Below are 24,099 nucleotides of genomic sequence, written 5' to 3'. Positions count from 1 at the left end.
ATGACACCAAATGCACAGTAACAAAAGAAAAAGATGAATGGAAACTGGACCACAAAACGAAAAACTTTTGTGCCTCAAAGGACCCATCCTAGTGAAAAATCCCACAAAATGGTATCAAATATTTGCAAATCACATGTCTGGTAAGGGACTAGTATCCAGAGCACACAAAGAACAGTGACAACAGCAATTAAGACAAATACCTCAATTGAAAGAAGAGCAATGAATTTAAACAGACAATAGCTCCTCCTTCCCAAAGCTATCAAAAGAGCCCAGATCACCAGCCAACAGCGTGGAACCTGCACCAGAGGAAAAACGTACCCGTGGATTCGCCTTCACTCAATCACCCAAGTGTTTTCTGGCTGTGAATGATGTACCGCGCTCAGGGCTGGGGCTGCAGAGACGTGATTCTGACTCTCATGGGCGGCCCAAGGGAGAGACAAGTGACCACATCAGCACAAGGCAACACGATTGGGTGATGATGATGATAGCAAAAGCTAACATCTGTTGAAGCATTCGCTTCTCAACATTCATATCAATAACTGACGAGGTAGGCATTCTCTGCATTTAGAAATGAGGAAAAGGAGGCACTGCACTGCACATTAAGTAACCTGCCTAGTGTCATTCAGTCAGTCACCAAGAAGGTGAGATAAGAACCAGCACAAGCATGATGTCCTAGAAGAAATGCCTCGTCTCACTGGGCAGGAGGTTGGAAAAGGGTCACAGACACAGAAGGTGGGGACCGAGGTACATCTGACAGGGAGAACAGGACCCTGCAGGCCACAGGCAGGGGTGGGGTTAGGGAGTGCATGCTGCAGGCAGAAGGAAGGCTAAGATAGAGATGTGAAATTACACGATACATTCAAGGGCCTGCCAACAGCATGATAGGCCTGCTGGAAACCAGCCCCTGAGGCAGGCGCCGGGCCTCACACCAGAGAAGAGACCAGTCTTACCCTGCAAGGTAAGAAGCAAGCACACCATCGTTTCTGGCCAACAGCATGGGCGATGACTGTATTTTGGGTGGTGGGCAGTTGAGGATACTACAGCAGTCCAGGAATATGAAGGCATGAGTAGAAGCCATAGAAGGGAGGGTGGAAGGTGACAATCCAGGAGATGTTCAGGAGCAGACCCAGTTTCAGAAGACCCAGGAGGCAGGCTGGACATGAGGTGCACAAGGAGTCCTGGGAAAATGAGGGTTCTGGCTTGTGCCAGGGGTGGGAAGAGAACAATGACTCCATTGTGGATACGTGAATCTGAGGGACCCATAGGACATCCAAGGAAGATGGGGGCAGGCAAGACCAGGGTGGAGAGCTACACCATCAGGAATCGACATCACAGCATTCAACTAATCCACGAGGATGTCCAGGGAGAACGGCACAGTGAAGAGACAGTCCCGGAGAGGACCTTCAAGACTAAGAATATCTAGATCAGGTGAGAAAGTGCAACCCGCTAAGGACTGGCCAGGGAGGCAGGGGACGCAGCAGGTGGGTGTGGCATCACCCAAGCCAGGGAAGAGTGTCAGGGAGGATGGTCTCCAGATTCAACTGTCAAGAGAAATTGGTGAGAACAGGAAAATAATAAAACTCAACTGTGTTTTTATAATTAAGACAGTCCTAAGCTCCCCACTCACTACCCCTAGCAGCTGCACACTGACAGAACATCCCAAACAGCCTGAATATTTTGCCTTTGTCATGCTAACATTGCAATCTACTGCACAAAGTAGATCGTTTCAACATGTCTCCCCAAATCCTGACTTGATGGGCACCCCAGGAAAAGCTGGGTTTTAGTAGTGTGCAGGCCCCAGAATGCACGCCTGTCGACTCCAGGGAGGCTTGTTTATATGCAGAGGGTGAAAGAGAAGGGCGTAAGGACACAAAGCTACCAGAAACCCAGGGGACGAGAGGCCTCTGGAGAACCTGAGGATGCTGAGGACCTTTTCTCTAGAAAAACGAACCTTAGGCACAGTCACAAAACTCCCGCACGTGCTTTCAGAAAGGTTCAGGGACCCGCGTCTTAAAACGTCCCCATGTAAGCTACAATGCAGAGACATGGTGGTTATGGCCACGTACACTTCTGAGAGATTATATCTGAAATACTTTCCTAATTGTCACTTCTAGTATTTTTTAACAATTATTTTCACTTCAGGGGTTAAAATCGCAAGATAGAAGAAATTTTCTTGGGCCTCCCTGGTAGCGCAAGGGTTAGTTAAGCACAGCACTGTGAAGCTACCTGCAGCCTCTGCAGCACGAGTTTGATCCCCAACCTAGCCAGGGAGCTACCCACATGGCGCAGCAGACCTCTCCTGTCTCCCCAATGCTCCCCTCAACAGTGTATTTCAGTAGATCTGCCTCTTCTGCTCCCCACTCTGTCTCTGGTGAATCCTCTCACCCCCTGCACCTCTGGGCTGTACCCCAGCTCTTTTATGCATAGATAAATCTTTAAAAAAAAAAAAAACAAAACAAAACTTCTCGCTATCACTTTTCTTCCAGGGGCACCCCCGAGCTGAAGAGTCCTCCACACAGTTCACACTGGGAAAGCAAACGAAGGCCATAGGAGAAGGCCCAGGCGGGATGCACTGGCGGAGCACACACGGGGTCTTCTGCCAGGCACCTCACCTACCACCACCTCTTGCTCCCGACCAAGGCTGCAGCACTGGGGCAGAGGAAACCCTGGCTGTGGTAGGAAGGCCGGAGGCAGCCAGGCCAGCCCGGAAGAACAGGCCGGAGGCAGCCAGATGCCACCAGGACTGGACACCAGCCTCGGCCGGAGGTGGAATGAGGGCAGACTCTGAAGGCGGAGCAGCTGCAAGCAGCTGGGCGAGAAAACCTGCATGGCCACAATCCGGGACTTCCACCTGCCTCGAAGGAGACGTGTTTCCAGCAGAGTGCGTGCTGGACTCTGCGTGCCAGCCCTTGTTCGGAAGGTACCTTTGAGCTTCTTAGAGGAAGTCTTTCCTCAGGCCCAAGAGGCCAGGAAAATTGATGCAGATGGGGTGGGAGAAGTGGGTGGCGGCGAGCCACGCCTGGGTGTCTGAAAACGCAGGTGGCTTAGCTGACAACCACCTTCTCTGTTGGGGTTACGGGGAAAATTGCTGCCCATGGACGTGACTTCGATGGCCTCTCAGTGTACCTGAGTGGAAAAACCCGCCTTAACCTGAACAGGGGAACCTCGAGGCGCGTGCTGCTAACAACTCCAGACGGGCTAGCCCTGGGCTGCCTGGCGGAGCGGGAACTGGCTCCAGAGTAAGGTCCTCTCGGCTGCAAGCCCCTCTCAGAAAAGGCAGGACCTGAAAACGTTTGTAAGCCCAGAGACACAGACGCGCGGTGGGAAGAGGTGTCCAAGATGCTGTCTACCACAGGCCCTCCATGTGGCCAAACTGAAAAAACAGAACAGGTACCAGAAGCCTCAATCCCCAAACACCAAGGCGCCGCCAAGGATGAGCCCCGGTGCCTGCGAACCACGGGCTGACAGACAGGGCCACGGCTGGCAGGGCCTGGGTGGACCCACGGGGAACTGAAAACCTCCAGGCCAGCAGCTCAGGTGTGAGCTCACGGGGCACCGTCCACGCTGCGCGGCCGCAAGTCAAACCTTCCCTCCCCAGACCACGGGGCTCTCGGGCTAATCCAAGCCACAAAACCAACACGACCCGGGACGGCCTCCCAAGGCACATGTGCCCGAGAAATACCCAGCAAGCCCGAGAAAACACGACCATTTAACTTCATCCGCTAAACAAACCGCTTCCCAATAATACGTGCGGCACGAGCAGCGCAGCGCCCGCAGGGCCTCCCCAGTCGCGCCCGTGGGCGGAGGAGCGTGGAGCCGCCACGGGTGGACGTTCCCCGACACTGTCCCTCCCGGGCGGGGAAGCGGCCTCCGGGCCCCTCGCCCGCCGCCCGGTCCTCGGCCCGGGCCGCCCCGCGCGCCCCGCCCCGCCCCGCCCCGCCCGTCCACGCGCCCCGCGGGTCCCACTCCGGCGCCTCAACTTTCTTCCAGCCGCCCCGACACCGTCCCCGGGGAGCGGGCCCCGGGCGCACGCCCCGGGCTTTGTCTGCGCCCCAGACCGCCGGCCCGGCCCGCGGCGGCCGCTCCTCCCGAGCCCCGGAGGCCGCGCTCGGCTGTCCGGGTCGGGGCCCCCGCGGCCCGGCCGGCGCGCGCTGCGGGCTCGCGGGGTTCCGGCTCCCGCGCCGGCCCGGCTGCGCCCCTTCCTGCCGCGGCGCCCCCGGCGGCGGCGCCCAGACAAAAGCCGGGGCCGTCGGGCCCGCGGCCGGGCCGCCCACCCCGCGGGCCGCGGGGCCGGTCCCGGCGCAACTTTGCGCACAGGGGGCGGCGGCGCGGGCCGGGCGCGCGGGGGGCGGCGGCGCGCGGGGGCGCGGGCGGGGCGCGGGGAGGGCGCGGCGCCCGCAACTCGCCCGCGGGCCCGGCCCGCGCCCCCAGGCCCGCCCGACGGCCGGGCCCGCATTGTCCGCGCCCCGCGGCGCCGCCCGCGCCCCGCCCGCGCCGCCCGCGCCCGGCCCCGCGGCGGCGGCTGCAAACTTTCTCCGCGGCGCCCCGGGCGGCCCCTCCCGCGCCCCGCCCGCGCCGACCTGGTCCGGCTCCGAGTCATAGTCGTCGTCCTCGGCGCTCACGGACATGGCCATGGCTCATGGCGGGCCCCGGCGCGCGCGCGCGGACATGGCTGAGCGGCGCCCGCCGAGCAGGCTCGTCGCCCCGGCCGGGCCGGCTCCGCGGCAGCAGGGACCGCGCGCCTCGCACGCCCGCGCGGAGGGCGGGGGCCGGCCGGGCCGGCGCGATGCATATGCATGAGGCGCGCCAGGAAGGGGCTGGCCCGGGCCGGCGGGCCAATGGCGCGCGGCGGCGCCCGGGCCGCGCACAAAGGGCCCGGCCGGCGCTGACACGGGGCGGGGCGCCGGGCGGCCCCTCGGGCGGGCGCGCGGGGCCCGGGGCGGCGGGGGGCGTGCCCCGCCGGGCCGCACATGGAGGCGGCCGCCGCCCGGCAGCGCACGCCCGGCCCGGGGCGGGGTCCTTTGTGCGGCCCTGCGGGGCGGCGCGCGGGCGCCCCGGGGCGCGGGTCTCCAGGCCGCCCCGCGCCGGCGCCAGGCGCGGCCCCGCTCCCCGGCGGCGGGCTCGGGCTCCGGGGCCCGGGGCTGGTGCGGGAACCCGGGCGCGCAGGCCCGCCGGCCTGGACGGCTCTGGGCGCCCCGAGCGCCGCGTCGCGGGCGGTGGGGTTGGGCAGGTGCCCTGACGCTGCCCAGGTGGAGAGGGAGTCAGCCTGAAAGTCGGGGTCTGCAGGCGGGTGTCAGTCGAGATGGAGCCGGACGGAGAGGCCGCTAGAGAAACCGCCCTACAAGCGCTCTGCCCTGAGGGCGCAGGGCCCTGAGGTGGGCGTCCCACCCTCTTGACAGGAACCCCGCCCGGCCTCCCCCTGGTAGCCAGGACTCATTTCCAAGGGGTGAGGCCCTGCAGGTCAGAAGTCTAGCAGCCCCCCTAAACTGGCTCAGAAGGGGAGGTTTCCAAATTCTCAAACCATGTGGATTCCCAGTGCTTATTCAGCCAGCCCTCGCAGTGTGTCTTACTGAAAATCCAGGTTGAGGCTCATATTTTTTAAGACGTGCACAGGGCCCTTAGGCCAACACCCCTTGCTCTGAAGGAGGAACTCTGCGACTATTCTCTACAGTCACCAGTGATGTCACAAGCATCAAAAAACCACAGCTAAACTTGGGCTGAGGAACAGGGCGCCTGAGCCGGGCACCTGGCACATTTATCTGACTAGAAATGCCCAATTTGACACTGAACATGCTTTCCCATAGCTGCTGTGTCTTCATGTATAAAAGGAAAGGTTTGCATGTGTGCGCCCGCGCACACACACACACACACACACACACACACACACCTGGGGATGGGTAGGTAACCGTTGCAAAGAGATCAGAGTCCTGCCCAAAAACACTAGCCGTGACACCTGTGATCACAGGCTGTCATTCAAGCCCAGGGTACTGGCCACAAAATCTACTGTGAGAGCAGAGGCCGCCCACAGGCAGGTCGCGGCCTGGGCTTTCCAGGAAGGCAGAGAGTGTGGTACAGACCTTGTAAATAAACGTCAGGCAGCTTCGAGCAGGGAGTCAGCAGGAGTGAATAAACACTTTTGCAGAGGGGATTTTTAAGACCGTCTGAAACATATACAACTACTGATAAAATGCTACCCCTGCCTTGTAACTGAATCTGCAAGAGTAGAGATACCCAAATAACAGAAGGCATCCCGCACAGCAAGCAGGACTTCGTGGAGATCTATCCGTTACGTATCAGGAGTGCAAATGTATTTGGACTTGTCTTTGGGCTGCTGATTCCTTCGAGGACTCTCAAAACCTTCCTTCTGTATTTAAGGAAGTAAAGAGGCACAGCTAGTTCTCAATTATCACAGCTCAAAGAAGAGAAAGGGAAAGTGCTGATAAACAGAAGCTGCCACTAACACAAACTTCCTTCCTCCTATCCTGCCACTTCAGAGCTAGAAGGGGCCTCCGCAGACCCCCTCACTTCACAGGTGAGGACATGGAGACCCAGAGAAAATTAGGAGGGAGCTCACAAGCCCAGGCTCTCCAACATAACACCACCCAGAGACCCCTGCAGGGTCCAGGCAGTAAACGGCAGCTAATGTTGACTAAGGTGATGCAGGGCTAGACCTGGTGCTGAGTGCGCTGGAGACTTTAAACAGCCCCTTGAGGCACAAAACCACCGTCGTCCCTGGAGGAAACCGAGGCATGTCGCCTGCTAGGAAGCAAAGGGACCTCGATCTGAACCTGTAGGCAGCTGGAGCCTGGGACCATCCCAGTGCTTCATGCCAGAGACGAGGGGTGAGGGTGCCACATGAGATGGATGTAATAATAACCCAAGCGAAAAACTCAGGCCTATGTTGGAAAAAATGAACAGCCCCCTTAGTAAATTTTGCTAAATCTGTGTGCTCGGCTCAAATGGACTTTGAAGGCAGGTAGGTACGGTCTTGGTAACCAAACTGCTATCTGATTTGTGGGGAGCCAGCTGTGGAGGCAGGAACGTAGGGTTAGTACTCAGAAGGCCCCCGCAGTCACTGTTCTCGCACCTTTCAGAAATTCCTCCCCTGACCCTTGCAAAGAGTTCCTTCTCTACTCCCTTTCATCAGGTTTCCTTTAGCAAACTAGTATACACTACTATCTCACAGTTGTTTTGCATTAATTGCCATTAATTAATTAACTACTTTTTTTTAATTTTCTTTATTTATTTTTTATAGAGGCATTTTTTTTTTTATTTATTTGTTTGTTTCTTTGTTTATACAAGCACTGGGTACAGTCAGAAGCGTGGGAGGGTGAGAGAATTCACCAGAGCCAGAGCGGGGAGCAGAGCAGGCAGAAGGACCGAAGGACACTGCTGAGGGGAGCAGCGGGCGGCAGGAGAGGTCTGCGCGCCATGTGGGACCCTCCTCGGTGGGCCGGGGAGCAGCCGGGGATCGAACCGGTGCTGCAGAGGTCGCCGGCAGCTTCGCAACCCACAACCTGCGCCACCGGGGAGGCCCTTAATTAACTACTTAATTGCCAGCCCTTGTCCAATAGAACTGCCACCTTAAAGGGATGTACTTTTTCTCCCCCTCGGCCTCATCTCTGAGTGACTGTTAGATCTGAACTGAATCCCTTAGCCAAGGCTCACATTCTTAGAAAGAGTTCCCAAGGCTGATGCCACCCGGGCAGTTGGTGTTTGCCCTGTGCCAGAATCCAGAACTTTCACCGTGTGGTGAGGAAATACACAAGACCACATGGAAGCCAAGGATTCCTCGGTGTCAGCCGTCACCCCTCCCTGCTTTCTCTAAGCGTCATTTAATTGTCTGGTCTGCCGAGCACATCACGAATGAGACACCAGGAATGACCTCTGTGGGTACAAATTTAACCCAGACGCAGATACCTAAGGTGGTAAAGGTACGTGAGACAGGCAGGACAGGGACAGGTGAATGAGCTGAGGTGGACAGGAGGAAGAAGCCTCATGCCTGCTCTTAACTGCTGTCCTCTCCATCCCCACTTTTGGGCACACGCTGGGCCCCTCGGAGGAGCTCTCCTGCATGTGACCCCTTTCTCTGCCATTGTCACAAAGGGCATGACTAAAGCTTGGCAACATCACTTTCCAGAGGATCTGAGCAGGGAAAGAGAATGCGTGCTCTGTGTCCAGACCAGTAACGGGCCGGCACGACTCTGAACCACCCGTGATAGCAGGTATGAAAGCACCCCCAGGGAGCAAGAGAAAGCAGCCCAGGCTTGCCAAGGCCCTTCGTAATGCATGCAGTGGTGTGGACTTCTCCAGCAATAGAGCCCAAGCGCTCCAGTTATGTTATTATTTTACCGGTTTGCCTCTCTGATCTTCAGTAGGGTTTTCTACCGTCATGGCAAAAGGATGAGAGTGACTTGTCTAATAGAATTTAAGTAAGAGGAATTTGGGGGGGGGCCTTCCTGGTGGCTCAAGGGTAAAGTCTAAGCACTATGAAACTATCAGCAGCCACTGCAGCACAAGTTCGATCCCCAGCCAGGGAGCAACCCACAGGGTGCAGCAGACCTTTCCTGTCACCCGCTGCTCCCCTCAGCAGTGGATTTCAGTGGACCCGCCTGTTCTGCTCCCCACTCTGTCTCTGGTGAATCCTCTCACCCCCCGCACCTCTGGCCTGTACCCAAGCTCTTGTATGCATAAGTAAGTCTTTAAAAAAAAAATAAGATGAGTTTTTTGAGTTGTGTCACATAACAACTTAGGGCTGATTCCCAAGTTGCTTGGACAGAACAATGGTTCAAAGAGCAACTCACTGTAAGACAGACCAAAAGTCGCAGTGATTTCAGTGAAGGAAATGATAAAAGCTATTTAATTTTTGTCCCCCCCACCCCCAGAGTCATTCCACAAAATTTAAAAGCCACATATATTTGTCACATGAATCCGTTCAACACAGGACCTGGATCTTCTCTATCACATGGAACCCCTTCTCTTAATACCACCTCCTTACCTTCCCCCACCAACCAGGAACTATTTCCACCCACTGGAAGGCTGGGGCTGTGCACAGGGTATTTTTTTAAATTAACTAATTTAGTAGGTGACTGGCACTGATCTGAGAAATGTTAATCCCTCACCCACCTCATTTTCATCTCATTCACTAACTTGCCAATGTTCATTTCCCTAAAAAAATCAAGGTTGGGCGCTCAGAGAATCTGAACGAGACAAATGGGTTCACTTTACAATCTCCCCAACTCCTCGAAAATATAAAGGACTAAACATATAGAAGATGCCTGCAAAAATCCCAGCCCATCACAGGAATTTTGAAACTTCAAAATAATTTTTCCTAACACCACATCTCCCCTTTGGGTCCCTCACTCGCCAGAGCACCCATCCACACCACCTATCACACAATCTTCCAAAGAAAAAAACTGACAAGACTCCAAAGAAAGGGCCAAAGCCCAGGATAACTCCAAATGGGGTGACAAAGCCGACAGAAAGGAAGCAGAATAGGCATGAAAGTAGCTGCCCCGTTCACAAGAGCCAAAGGTGGAAACAACTCGAATTCCAGCCACTGATGAGTGGACGGGTCCACCGAATGTGGCATGTCCACACGATGGAATATTGTTCGGTCATGAAGAGGGAGGAGGTTCCGGGCAGATGAACTTGGAAACAGGTGCTGAAAGAAGCCAGGCCCCAAAGGACACATATCCTAGGTCTCCACTATTAAAGGAAATGCCCAGAATAGGCAAATCTGTGGAGACAGGAAGTAGGTCAGTGGTGGTGAAGGGGCTTGGGAGCCAGGGGACTCAGGGAGCAACAGCTAATATGAACCAGGGTTTCCTGGGAATGATGAAAATATATTTGAATTTAAATTAAAGCGATGGGGCCTACCCTGGTAGCACAGGCGGTTGAGTGCCGCGCTGTGAGGCTGTCTGCAGCCTCTGCGGTGCCGGTTCGTTCGGGGCCGGCCGGCGAGGGTCCCACATGGCACGACAGACCTCTCCTGTCTTGCCCATTGCTCCCCTCAACAGTGTATTTTGTCAGTCCGCCTGTTCTGTTCCCCGCTCTATCTCGGTGAATCCTCTCACCCTCCCGCACATCTGGCCTGTACCCCGGTTCTTGTATAATAAATAAATAAATCTTTAAAAAATAATAAATTGAAGTGATGGTCACACGACACTGAGGAGGTGCTAGATGCTACTGAGTTGTTGACTTTAATATGGCTATTTCAAGTTGGGTGAATTGACCTCAATAAAAAAGCCTCTGTGGATCCTATTCTTATTCCCGAAAGGTAACCAGTTAGAAAATGTAGGTCTAAAGCCCACTGAAACGAACCAATCCAAACAGATGAGCATCTCTCTTTTTTAATTTAAAGATTTATTTTTATTTATACATAGAATAACTGGGGTGTAGGCCAGAGGTGCGGGGGGGAGTGATGGTGAGAGGATTCACCAGAGTGGGGAGCAGAACAAGCAGATCTACTGAAATACACTGCTGAGGGGAGAAGCAGGGAGACAGGAGAGGTCTGCTGCGCCCTGTGGGTCAGCTCCCTGGCCAGGGATCGACCTTGTGCTACAGTGGCTGCCCATAGCTTCATAGTGCTGAGACTTAACCCCTTGCACCACCAGGGAGGCCCCTTCTGGGCCCTTTAAAGAGATTCTTAATTCCTTAGAAAACCTAAGTATGTGCTTTTTAAAAAAAAAGATTTATTTATTTACGCACAGAAGAACTGGGGTACAGGCCAGAGGTGCGGGGGGTGAGAGGATTCACCAGAGACAGAGTGGGGAGCAGAACAGGCAGATCCACTGAAATACACTGCTGAGGGGAGCAGCAGGTGAGACAGAAAAGGTCTGCTGTGCCATGTGGGTCAGCTCCCTGGCCGGGGATCAAACTCATGCCACAGCGGCTGGCGGTAGCTTGATAGCTGAGGCTTTAACCCCTGTGTCACCAGGGAGGTCCCAAATGATCACCTTTTAAAGGAGTTGCCAATAGACAAGTGGGGTCGGAGGGGCTCTGACATCATGTCAGACTTAGGGATAGGGTGGGGATGGGCTGACAAGGCACATATGCACAGGTTGGCCCGGCTGGGAACAGGGTGGGGAACTAGACAGACAGACAGACAGACACACACACACACACACACACACACACACACACACACACACTTTGGCTGCTGTCATGGGCCTCTCTCCATTCTTGTTTTTCTTTAAAAGCAGCCAATTTGCCTCCAAAAGTCCCCCGCGTCTATGAAAATTCATGAGTTGATGATGCCAATCAGGAGAAGCCTGACTAAACTCATCCTTCACCATCTGAAGGGTCATTAAACCAACTCCTTGCTGTGAACACCAGTGATCGAAGGGGAAGAGTGCAGGGTGCCCACAGCCCTTCCCGGCGGGCCTGCATCTCAGGGTGGTCCCCAGAACAGGGAACGCTCTGCAGAGTGCCCACTCACTCAAGTGGAAAGGAAGATGCGCTTCCAAGCTGAATTCTCAGCTCCCGTCAAAATGATTGATTGGGAAAGGAATGATCGGCTGGTGCTGAAACCATCAGTGCCTGGTGGAGGGAAGCAGGGGTAACATAGCCCCTTCCAGATGCTCCCCTGGAGCGAAGAAGGATTAATATGACTGTACAGTGACAGAGGAATCCCACCACCATCACCTCAGTCCACTACTTACAAAGCTGAACTTGAGTCTGATCAAGTCTTTAGATCTAATTTGCAGAAATTCTAAAAGATGAGGGAAACGATGACACCCCAAGGAAGCCAGCAGTCAGGTATGTCAAGTGGGATATTCTGCAGGACACGTGGCCCTGTCTTCTCCAGGAATTGAAGTCCTGAGAAAGGTCTAGATTAAAAGAGAATTCAGAGCAGATTCTGTGTGTGGTCCTGGACTGGATCCTGGGTTGGACAAAGCAGCCATCAAGGAGAATTTGGAAAACCTGAATATGACTGGGCATTTGGTAGTATTCAACAATTATCGATTTTGTTAGGAGTCATAATGTAATTTGGGTTATAGGAAATACTTCTCTTTTTCAGAGATGCAGACAAAGTATTTAGGGGTGGAATATCATGGTATCTGCTACTGTCTAAATACTTAAGCATGAAAAATAAAAGAATTAAAAAGAAATGACACCCACCACATTATACCCATTAGGGTGGCAACTACCCCCAAACAAAACCAGAAAGTAACAAGTGTGTTGACAAGGATGTGGAGAAACCAGAGCCCTTGTGGGAACATAAAATGGTACAACTGGATGGAAAACAAAAAAAAACAGCCTGGTGACTCCTCAACAAATTAAACAGAATTACCACATGATCCAGCAATTCCATCCCAGGTAAGCATCCACAAGAACTGAAAAGTAAGAATTCAAAAAGATGTTTACACAACCGTATTGGTAGCTGTATAAACAGCCAAGAGGCAGAAGCAACCTGTGTGTCCACTGAATGGCTAAACAGAACGTGGTCATACATGAACTGGAGTACTATACAGCTTTGAAAAAGAAATTCTGCCCCATGCTACAACATGGATGAAACTTGAGGACAAATTAGTGAACAAGCCAGTCCCAAAAGGTCATCTACTGTATGATTCTCTAATTCATAAAGACAGAAAGTAGAAGGGGGGCTGTCAGGGGCTGGGAGACGGGGGAGTAGTGAGTCAGTATTTTAAGAGAGGCAGAGTTTCAGTTTCAAACCACGAAAATGTTTTGGAGATGGATGGTGACTGACAACAACATGAAGGTCCTGATTACCACTGAATCCTACAGCTAAAATGGGTTGAAACCGTCCATTTTACATTCTGGACACTTCCACACAATTTAAAACCATGATAAAATAAAAAATTCTAACAGAAATAATTCCCCCAGAAGAATGAGTCAAACAGTGGGGGAAGCAGTGGTGGTGGCGGGGAGACACCCAAACCATCCGTCCTCCCCCACAAGGGACCACATCCAACTCCCTCCCACCACCTTGTCCCATAAACTTGAAAGAGAAAAAGTAATATTTTAAAAGTCATTTTCATAAGTGAGATCATTCCTGAACTCCTTCAAAGTGCGTCTAGTCACTTGCATTCGCTGATGGGGAAGGTCAGTGGTTAGAGGGGGTTTTACTATACTTGTCACTTCCCACCCACTCTCTCTGTGTATAATGACACAAATACACTTGCCCTTCTCACCTCTGTAACACAAAACAAAATTCAACAGAGCAAACATTTCACCTGTAATCACCTCATCACGCCCTCTTTACTTTTCCCCCAAATTTAGAGACTGGATTAGCTGGCAGCAGTTAAGTTACACACACGCCCATCTTTCCAATAACACCAAATTATAAGAAGAAAAAGAACATGACAATGCACACCCCTATCAGTAATCAAGTACCCCCCCCCTTTAAAATGGCAAACATATGATGACATTTTGCAAAAAGAAATGTGGAAGGAACGACCATTGTTCTAGAAATAAAGCGTGGGTCACGATCGGCAATTGCTGATGCTTCCCACCTGGCTACCCACCAAACACAGGCGCCTTCACTCTCAACTGCTTTCCAAGAATTTGTCTTTGGCCCTATTAATACGGACAGCTAGCAGGTTATCAGACTGAGAAATTGCAGACTGCAGATTTTAATTACAGGTTATTTCCATTGAATGCTGTCTTGAAGCTCCGGCAGAGTGGCCTTTCTTTCCGATGATGGTTGAAAAATTCCAGGAGAGAGAAGAGAGTCCAAGGGGTGAAAGACTAAACTTGAGGGTCCAGGGAGTAGCAAGGAGCCCACTCACCTGTTCAGTGTTCTTTCAACAGGTGGCTGGGTTTGGGACAACCAAGTAAGGAGACAATCTTACTCTCACGACAGAGAGGACTCAGAGGTATTTAGTCAGCCGGCGAAAAAGAGCAAAGACAGAAACTGAATACCATGTCATCTTTCAGAAGCTCTGGGAAAATCATGCAAGCAAGTTCATTCGCAACAAGTATTTCCTGTGCCCCAGCCACCTGGGAGTCACATTGCAGGACAGGACACAAAATGGGTAAGGAGAAAGTTAATAAGATGAACTCCAGTCTCAAGAAGCCAGTGGAGGCTTAGGACAGAAAAGCAACAAAAGGCATAGTAGAATGTGGGCATCGAGTAGAAAGAATCTGGGGGTTCTCCATCAGGAACTTGGTGGGAAACGTACCCTGGAACCAAGTCATAGAGGGGAGTTCTATTTCTGGGGCATAAGAAAGGTTAGGGGAGCCAACAAGGCATGATAACGCACCCCAAACCTAGCGACAGTGATGAGCCATGACTTCCTTGGGCCCAGGGGCAGGGGAGGGAGCAGGAGGTTACCAGAAATGCAGAAAAGGCTGGAGACCCCTGGCCTTCCATGCAAAAGACAGACAACCTGCAACGATCCCAGGAAGATTCTAGGTGAAGAAGTCAGGTGGGAGGGGAACTCGGAAAGGCATTCCCGGAAGTGGAATCCTATGAGCAAGACCAAGGGCGACAAGGACTCTAGTCCTCAGTGCTGTGGGCCAGTTCTTGGAAACTGAGTTTAAGCAAAACACCATATAGCTGGGCCTCCCTGGTGGCGCAAGGGGTTAAGACGCAACCTAGAACCTATTCACAGCCACTGCAGCACGATTTCAATCTCCGGCTAGGGAGATGCCCACATGGAGCAGCAGACCTCTCCTGACTCGCCCGCTGCTCCCCTCAGCAGTGGATTTCAGCCAGTCTGCCTGTTCTGCTCCCCACTCTGTCTCTGGTGAATCCTCTCACCTCCCACCCCTCTGGTCTGTACCCCAGTTCTTGTATGCATAAATAAATAAATCTTTAAAAAAAAAAACAACACACAACAAACCCAACTTGACCATAAGCCCAATGATAACAAGAATTTAAGTTGCTTTGACATATTTCTGATCACAAGAACACCTAATTTATTCTAGAGAAGGACTCAAAATGGTCTCACATTACACAAGAACAAGTCTTCACTCGTTACTTAACAACCCATTCATTCCAGCCCAGGGTCATGTGTGGCCAGGGCACCCACCCTGGACAGAGCGGCCCTCCCTCACTGCCTGGTCCACTGAGCCATGCCAGCAAACTCCACACGTGCACATCTTTGGGACGTGGGAAAGAAGCAGAGGCCCCAGGGAAAACCCAGGGCGCTGGGGAGAGCCAGCTCACACAGCAGTCCCCCGGGAGTCAATTTATTTTCGACTCAACTTTTTAACTAAACAATGTTATTCGAGGATCTGCTTCAAGTGGAAAATACGGAGTCACTGGCCTGCATCGTAGCAAGGAGGAAATCATGAGGCCTGAGCCTCCAGCAGATATGGGCGCTCAAGACCAAGTGAAGGATTTAGGAGGCAATTTTAAAGATGACCAAGAGTCTCGGAAGGTTTGATTACAAGTTTATATAACTGGACTGTGTCCACCCCAAGACTCTACAACGTCCTGCCCCCTATCTTCATGTACTCCCTAGAGAGTGCAACTGTCTTTAGACACAGGGACTTCACAGAGTTGGCTGAGAATGAGGACATCAGGGTGGCCCCATTTCAATAGTACAGGTGTCCTACGAAGGCAGAATTTGGACACAGACACACTCAGAGGCAAGACGAGGAGACGACATGGGCAGATGGCCAGGACTCTTAAAAAGCCAGTTGGCCAAACTACTGTCCTGTCCTGCCTAGATCACACATGTCCTGAGATTCTAGAAACTTCCACACTACCGTCAGGTCATTCCACCAACAAGGGAGGGGTGGAGAGGGCTCTGAAGGGGTTCTTGTCATCGGCTCACCCGTAGGGACAAAATCATATGGTCTGGCCACTAGCAAATTTGGACCCACATAAAACCGCCGGAGACCTGGTCCCACCTTGTCTCTGAATCACCGACCGTTTTCTTTCCGTTGGATTTCTCTGTTGTTGATGTTGGATTCAGCATCATCCAGAATAAACACTGTCTTCAAGGGGCATTTTATCACAGGGTTTTGCTATAACTCCCGGCAGCTTCCGGGCTCCAAACTCCACCAACGCCTTCGTGGTCACTCAGGAAAACCCTGGGGATTCCAGGCATGGGTCCCAGACGGTTTTATACTCGCCTCCCTCTCTGCACACTCCCCGCCACCCACTTACTTCTCTTGTCTTTGCTCTCCTGGACAGTGGCTCTTTCCATGCAGACCTCCTCCCGGGAGGCTGTGAGGACTGGACACCCTCTCTTTCCTGCCTGGCCCGGCAGTCTCAGCTGCCTCAAACCCTCAGGGGTACATTATAAGGCAACAGGTCAGGGCCTAGTACTTCTTCCTTCAAGGGGAGAGGCAGGGACAGGGGAGAAGCACTTTCTTAAAGCTGCCTCCCCCACACCCCCCACCCCTGACAGGAAGCAGCCAATTCAGCTCAGCTGTGACTCCTTCAGGAGGACCAAGCCTCCCTTTCCAGAGGCTACTAAGCCCTTGCCTGAGGCTGTTTTTGGACGGGGTCTCTGAATCACTGACCCCTTCCCCTGCTCTTCCTTCTGTGTCCTCGCGTCCTATCGAGAGCAACATCTTATAAACCACATACAAGGCAAGAGCCTTGAAGCCATGGACTTACAACCAAGTTACAACCAACTGTGTCCCTGGTAGAGGCATTTTACAGAGAGCACCGCGGGCAGAGGGCACTACCAACCCTTTTACAGATGAGTAAGCGGAGGCCCAGACTCGCCCACGACTGCACGGCTTTGTGAGCAGCAGACTCAGATTCCATTCCCAGGTGCAACTGACCCCAGAGCTCACCCAAGTCCTGAAAGGGAACAACCTGGGAGGACTGAGAAAATGCAGGTTCCCAGGCCCCACCTCACACCTACAGAATCCCAGCGTTCCAGACAGGACCCAGGAAGACGCATTTTCTTAAAAAAAAAAAAAAAAGTTCCTCAGGTAAACGTGAGGCCACCAGTGTTGAGGATGGGTTCTCAACTGAGCCCCACGGAACTGCCCTCCAGAAACTTAGGGACCCTGAGGAGGGCAGGAAAGATGGCAGCCGTTACGTCACCCCCGTCTCATCCTGCCACTGCACCCCAATGAGCGTAATTACTCCTGGAGTGACAGGGCCAAGTATGAGCAGGAAGTAGTGGAGGCCCCTTCTCCTGAATTATGGGGGCCCCTTCAGAGAAAGGCCGCGCATCATTCTCAGCCTCCCCAGCCAGATGACCAACTGCATGGCGAGGGAAGCAAAATTGCAGGAGCTTCAGGTGCCTGTGAGGAAGCTGATACCATAACCCCGGAAGACGCTGCCCCCCCATACCCACGTCCAGGGGCCTTGTTCACACCTCTCCAGCCCCTGGGAGAAACTCCAGGAAAACTGCCTGCAAGTCAAATTCCCCTGCTTGTCTGGCCCTAAGCGCAGTGGTCTCCACAGCCTCCCTTCCCAGAGACTCCTGAGGCTCGGCCCCTGCTTCCTCAGTTTCCTGGTCTGCGAACCAACTGGAGTGACCTCAACAATAAGGTGGAGGCCAGAGGACAGTTCTGAAATAAGCTCAGTTTCCTCGGCCCCATTCGAAGGTCATAGACGGGGCCCCCAAATCCTGCCACCTGGTCATAAAAGGAAGCAGCCGGAGTGTAGACAGGTCAAAACAAATCCATCACCACGGGTGGAAACAGCCAGTTGGGTGAGTGGGGACGAGGGTGAGCCAGCAGGGTCTTTGATGTGAAGGGCACCACAGCAGAAATGACCTCACAGCACCTAATCAGTTCCAGAAAAGGACTCTGGTCTCCAGGAGGCAAGGTGGGAGATCAAAGCATTTCTTACTAATCATCATTTAGCATTAATTACCTGTTAAGTAACCTGACCCAGACAGAATTCAGCTCCCTGCCTGGCGTCCTGACAGCCTCAACGGAGCACCCTTGATCTTTCAACCCAACTGCATCCAATTGGGAGGAAGCGGCGGTGAACCTGGGAGCCCAGAGACCCCGCGGCCCCCGCGCCCGGCCGTTTACTTGCTTCTTCCCTTCCTGTTCACTTTTTAACCCCACTGGCCAGGAAATGCATAAATACAGCGGTGCCCCCCTCATCTCAGTGGGTTCCTCAGGACACAGGGAGGGATCTGGACACGAAAGCCTTACTGTGCACAAGCCGTGTGGCCCCCACACACCTCGGCCCTCTCTGGGGTCACTGCATCACAGTGATACACTGGCCACCTCCCAGCCTTGCTGGGGGGATTAAAGATCTAAAACCTGCATCTAACATCGGGGGCAATCTCACACGAGGAGCCCCTGGGGGTGTGGAGTGTACTGCTATTATTGTTATTATTATTATTATTTTAACGTATTGCTTTTAGTAATTGATTATTGGTCATTATGTATACCTTTTGTGGCTCCAGAATAATTTATAGGGTTACAGGCTAAAGCTTGCCTCCCCCCACTCACAATTTGAAGTCCTAAAGCCCAGGACTCCAGAATTTGACTGTATCCGGGGAGAAGTCTTCGTGGAGGTGACTCCTCACAGTGAGATCTTAAAGGTGGACCGTAATTGAGTCTGACGGAGTGCTCCGAAGAAGAGGACACTGGGACACAGACACACACACACAGGAGGGGAACCTCAGACCCTGACGCCCCATCTGGGTCGCCCGCCTCCAGCACTGGATTCTGTCTGTCACTGACGCCTCTCTGTGGTCTTTGTTATGGCAACCCCGGCAAAGTAAACATCAGCTTCAAATAAATCCTAGAAAACAGGAACTAAATTAAAACGAAAGGATGGCGGGCCTCCCGCGTGGCGCAAGGGGTTAAGCACAGCACTTTGAAGCAATCCGCAGCCCCGGCTGGCCAGGGAGCTACCCAACATGGCGCAGCAGACCTCTCCTGACTCGCCCGCTGCTCCCCTCAGCAGTGATTTTCAGTCAGTCTGCCTGTTCTGATCCCCGCTCTGTCTCTGGTGAATCCTCTCACCGCCAGCACCTCTGGCCTACACTCAGTTCTTGTATGCATAAATAAATAATTCTTAAAAAAAAAGAAAGGATGGCATCAGCAAGGCTCTAACCAAAAAGACACAGGGAGAAACTGAATGCTCCAACACTCCCAGTGGGCATGGAAAATGGTGCAGCCGCTGTGGAAACAGTCGGTTTCCTCAGAAAGTTCAGCAAAGGTTCTTCATCTGTGTGGTCAAGAAATGTAGATGCATGGTCTCACTCAATGAGGAATTTAGAAAACTTAAATAAGAGAGCAGGAAAAAGACTAATCAATACAAAGTAAAAATCAAAATCAACAAGCAACTATAGGGGGCCTCCCTGGTGGCACAGCGGTTGAGCGCTGGGTTGCGAAGCTGCCCACAGCCTCTGCAGCGCCAGTTCCATCCCCGGCTGCTCCCCGGCCACCGGAGGAGGGTCCCACATGGCACGCAGACCTCTCTTGCCGCCCGCTGCTCCCCTCAGCAGTGTACTTCGGTCCTTCTGCCTGCTCTGCTCCCCGCTCTGGCTCTGGTGAATTCTCTCACCCTCCCATGCTTCTGACTGTCCCAAGTGCTTGTATAAATAAATAAATAAATCTTTTTAAAAAAAAAAAAAAAAAACAAGCAACTATAAACCAGAGACACACAACGGGGGGAGGGGGGGGAGTGGCGGGGAGAGGAAGGACTAGAGTCAAAATAAGGGGGGGTGCAATTGTATGCGGAATATAACCATAATGAAAATGCATACATTGTACAAAGATGAAAAATGATGTAAGAATTATATTTAAAAAATTAAAAAAAAAAAAGAAATGTAGATGCCAAGAGTCAAGCTCACTCTTGGGTACCTACCCAAGAGAAATGAAATCATAAGTCCACATAAAAACCTGGATTCGTAACAGTATTTACACCACAGCCAACAGGAAGCAACAGGCCAAGTGCCAGCGGTGAGCACATACCCGCAGAATGGAATATTACTCGGCCATAAAAAGGAATGAAGTGCTGGCACCTGCTACAACTTGGATAAAGGTTAAAAAGAGGAAAGCAGGCACCAAAGACCACATAGTGTCCCATTTCATTTACGTGCAATGTTCAGAACAGGCAAATCCTTACAGACAGGAAGTAGATAAGTGGTTGCTGGGGGCTGGGCAAACAGCGAGGATGAGGCTTCTCTAAGGGGGCACCAAAAAGTTCTAAAATTAGACTGGTGGCTACACAATCTTTGAATGCTTTGAATATGCTAAAAACTAAAACATGCCTTGTACACTTTAAGAAGCAACTGGGTGATGCAAAATACATTTGCTTCATTTTAAGGCACCTTTGAAAAAATACCCCCCCAAAAGCACTGTTCAATATCTAAGGGTCTCACGTGTCCTCCCACCACTTCCCAACCAGCCCACAGACTCCAGGTTCTCCCACCGACCAGTACTGATACTTGTGCGCAGGCCAGGCTTATGACCAGCCTCCATGGGGATCAAGAGTAGGGACTACTCCCCCAGAAGCCAATTCCCATTTCCAAGTCTTTGCAGGGAAAAGGGACAGAGGTTTGATTTAAAAAAAAATCCTTTTTCAGCCTCTAAGCCCCTTGGGAGTGGGCTGCGCATCTCATGAAGAGGGGACACATTTGTAGTCCTGGAGCAATTTCCCTCAGAGAGGTTCGTTTGGTCCCTCCATTAATCCTGAGATTATAGTGAGGACTAGAGTGTTTGTTTAAGCCCTTGTTCTACAAACCCAAATCCCTCCCCGGGTGCCATTCCTCAGCTGGGAGGGAAGTGGGCAGTGAGGTGAAGCCAGGCTTTCCCCTTCAGGCTCAGCGCAGCCTCCAGGCCAGCAAGGTTGTTTAAGGTGCTACATCTGCACAGTCTGTGGTCTGATAAATGGTATTTATATTTATAGCCCATGCAGGGGAAAGTCAAGCCAAAAACCCCACACACTTCCACGGATTGGGGAACTAAAAGCAGAAGCCATGGAGGCAAATTCATTTTCATTTCGATTAGCACCTTAGTTCCCACTAACTTTCGATGCGAATCAGAATTCAAATTTCTCCAGCACTTCCACCTTTTAAGCACATACCCTAAGGGATAATCCAACATGAAAATAATCTGCGACAGTGCTGTGTTCAACAGCAATATAATAGGAGTCACAGCTTTTAATTTTTTTTTTTTTATTTATTATAGTCAGAAGTGCGGGAGGGTGAGAGAATTCACCAGAGCCAGAGCGGGGAGCAGAACAGGCAGACATATGGAGGACACTGCTGAGGGGAGCAGCGGGCGCAGCAGTTGGGGTCTGCGCGCCATGTGGGGCCCTCGCTGGTGGCCGGGAATCAAACCCACACTGTAGAGGCTGCGGGCAGCTTCTCAGCCCAGTGCTCAATCGCTGTGCCACCAGGGAGGCCCGCTTTTAAATATTTTTGTAGTCACATTTAAAAGGCATAAATAGATGACATTATCCTGATCCACTTTGTTTAATCAATATATCCAAAATACTGTATCAACTAAAATTGCCAGGTTTAGCAAATAAAAATATAGTACACATCCAATTATATTTCAGATGAACAATACAGGGCATCTTGCTTAGCATAAATATAGCCCGATTCCATTTTAGGATATACTTAAACTACAACATTTGTAGTTTATATGAAATTCAAATTTAACATGGTATCCTTTTTAAATTGGAGACAATAATTTCAACATGCAACCAATATAAAAAATAATGAGATATTTGACTTTTTCCCCTTTTGGGCAATAAGTCATTGTGTATTTTTACACTGGCAGAACATCTGAACTTGGTTTAGTCCTATTTCAAGGGCTCAATAGCCGCACAGAGCTCATGGTTACCATTTTTGGACAGCACAGTGTAACAGCTAGAAATGAGAGATTAGCAAAGGTAATACCCATCAACAAGAAGGCTGCTTCATTCACAACGAACACTTAAGAGAGCACCACGAGGAGTCCTTGTCCTAAGAACCACGGAGCTGGTCAGCCCTCACAGCAACCAGGGACAACAAGGATAACCCCTCTTTACAAACAAGGAAAGGAAAGTTCTGGAGCTTCCATCCCTGGCCCGAGAACATGGAAAATCCAAGTGTGATAAATCAGAGTGTGAACTGGATGATGATGGATGGTGGGAGGTCCACACATGTCCTCCCTCACCAAGGTGAGGGAAGGGCGCACCCTAGGAACACTGGCTTTCTCTGGATGGTGGGCAATGCTGGGCAGTCTGGTCTCTGCTGTCAAAGTGATGACCTTTCACATCCTTGGCCCTGGCAAGAGCCCTAACAAGCGACTGTGCCTTTGTAAGCCCAGATCCTCTTCTGTAAAGCGAATCACAACCTCTGTCCACCCCACAAGCTGCTGGAGTCTAAATACAAGGGGGCAGAGGTCCCCCGAGCACCTGCTCAGGGGGTAGTTCTCAGTGATGTGACTTCACTCTCCCCAGGGGCTTTGCCCTTTTCCGCTGGCTTACACATTTTTCTGGTGAGCATCAGTCACTTTACAAAGAGCAAAAAAAGGTTACTTTCAAAAGAGGAAAGACAGCCCCTGAGAAGCAGCTGCAGGAAAAAGAGAAGGAAAAAATACAGAAAGGGGAGGAGAGAAAGGAAATTCACTACTGGCAGGGAAAGGTGAGGTGTCCTTTCCCCGTTGTTTTGTTTTCTTTCTCCTTTTCTCTTTGTTTAAAATAAACAAAAGAAGTGTTTTTCTCTTAGTTCTGGCTGGAGGATGGTCTTCCCCAATATTCTGTGTGACCACCAGGGGGCACTGCCTGCAGTTTCACTGCTGAGGACAACAGTCCCTTGTCAAAAACCTAAAACTTGCAAATCACCAAAGCCATTCATCTTCAGCGGTCCCCAGCTGAAGGCTGCAGACACACCTCTTACAAGAGGGGAGAGGCAGTGAGACCATCTCCCCGTCCTACCTTTGGAGTCTTCTTTGGCCAAGTGACTACAGGAACCCCAGTGATGGCCAGATTGGGGTCGTCATCCGCGTGCTCCTTCAGGACGTTCTGTGGGAAACAGAGGAGCCCTATTAGCTCTGGGTAGAGGGGAGGCTCCTCGAGGGGGCTGGAGGCCAGACCTAACCCAGTAAAACATAGTGTGTGCCTGCCCCTCACCCCACTGCCACCCCCACACGCAATAAACCCATCGCCAGGGTCTCCCAGGTTCCCAGGAACACTCAGCATCACCCTCTCCAAAAATCAAAGGACACCCTGAGACTGTACCCCTCACGGACCACGCTCCCATCCACAGAGCCGTGGGCGCTCGCCACACTCCTAACTAGCACCTGGACCCGCCAGCTGCCACCCTGGGCAGCGGCACTAAGAAGCTCCAGGGGACTCAAATCAGCCGAGTGTTCAAGGAAGCCATCAAACCCCCACGCCTGTGGCCCTCGGCAGGGTTCCCCCAGTCACCTCGCCGCGGGCACCCTGATCCTGCCATGTGAACACATGCCCGTGTTTCCTGCAGCAAGTAGAACCTGCTTTGACCCAGGACAGAGTCACCTGGCCAGATCCTGCCTAAAAATGGGCTGTGAGGACCAGCGGCCCAGCAGAGAGAGGGCCTCACACCTCTGTGCTCAAACCCTCCTGGGTGGTCTGGAGCTTTCCTGGGTAGCTCTGACTCTACCAGATCTTGGCCTTGCGTGCAGGTGACTTGAGAACCTCATCTGGATGTAAAAGGCCACACCTCTGATTTTCCCTAGTTCATAGGTGAGATGACCATGCTCACACAGACTCAGGGGACCTGGGTGCAGCCTCAGCCCAGGAGGGCAGAGTCCCGAGCCCCCTTCTCTAGCTAGCATCAGACTTCCCGCCCAAAACTGGGGTACTTTAGCTGCATCCACAGAGTGCCATAAAACAAGTGTTTTGGGCACAAACCTGCTCCTGTTCTATTCTGATCTTGACTATTAATATCTGGATTGTACAAAAACACTCCTACAGGGACATGAGAACAGAGGAAGTCTCCCAGTGGCACTTAACAGAAGGTCAGGAGGACTCAGAAGATAAATGAAAGTAAAGAAGATTTTAAGTCACTTCCCCAAACCGACTTCAACAAGATGAATCCAATTCACTTCTAATTGATTCTTATTGTCCCACTTTTCTGATCACCACCTACTTGCTTGCCTGATTTTTCAAAATGTGGCCGCTACCTCACATGGCATGAGAACTCCCTCCTCACTCACCAGAGTTGGCACACACACCAGTGTGGTCAATAGTGCAGGTTCTAGAGCCCCCCCAAG

The 24,099-nt window shown here is 52.1% G+C and overlaps 1 protein-coding gene across 5 annotated transcripts in view; it reads right to left on the bottom strand.

Annotated features, from left to right (window-relative positions):
• KDM2B (lysine demethylase 2B) overlaps window positions 1–24,099 on the bottom strand; it is a gene marked incomplete at both ends in the record, with an annotated part of 98,859 nt that overhangs the window by 15,428 nt on the left and 59,332 nt on the right. For 3 of the 5 annotated variants that reach the window (XM_084254281.1, XM_084254282.1, XM_084254283.1), the window contains one exon: window positions 4,581–4,634. In XM_084254281.1, coding sequence (XP_084110407.1) covers window positions 4,581–4,634 — 54 coding nt within the window. Of the gene's footprint in view, window positions 1–4,580; window positions 4,635–22,780; window positions 22,868–24,099 lie in introns of those variants that run through there. The other 2 variants (XM_084254279.1, XM_084254280.1) reach the window with 1 other exon arrangement.

This window comes from Talpa europaea, assembly GCF_964194135.1.
Source record: "Talpa europaea genome assembly, chromosome: 14".
Classification (NCBI taxonomy): domain Eukaryota; kingdom Metazoa; phylum Chordata; class Mammalia; order Eulipotyphla; family Talpidae; genus Talpa; species Talpa europaea.
This window is presented reverse-complemented; position numbering and strand designations above follow the sequence as displayed.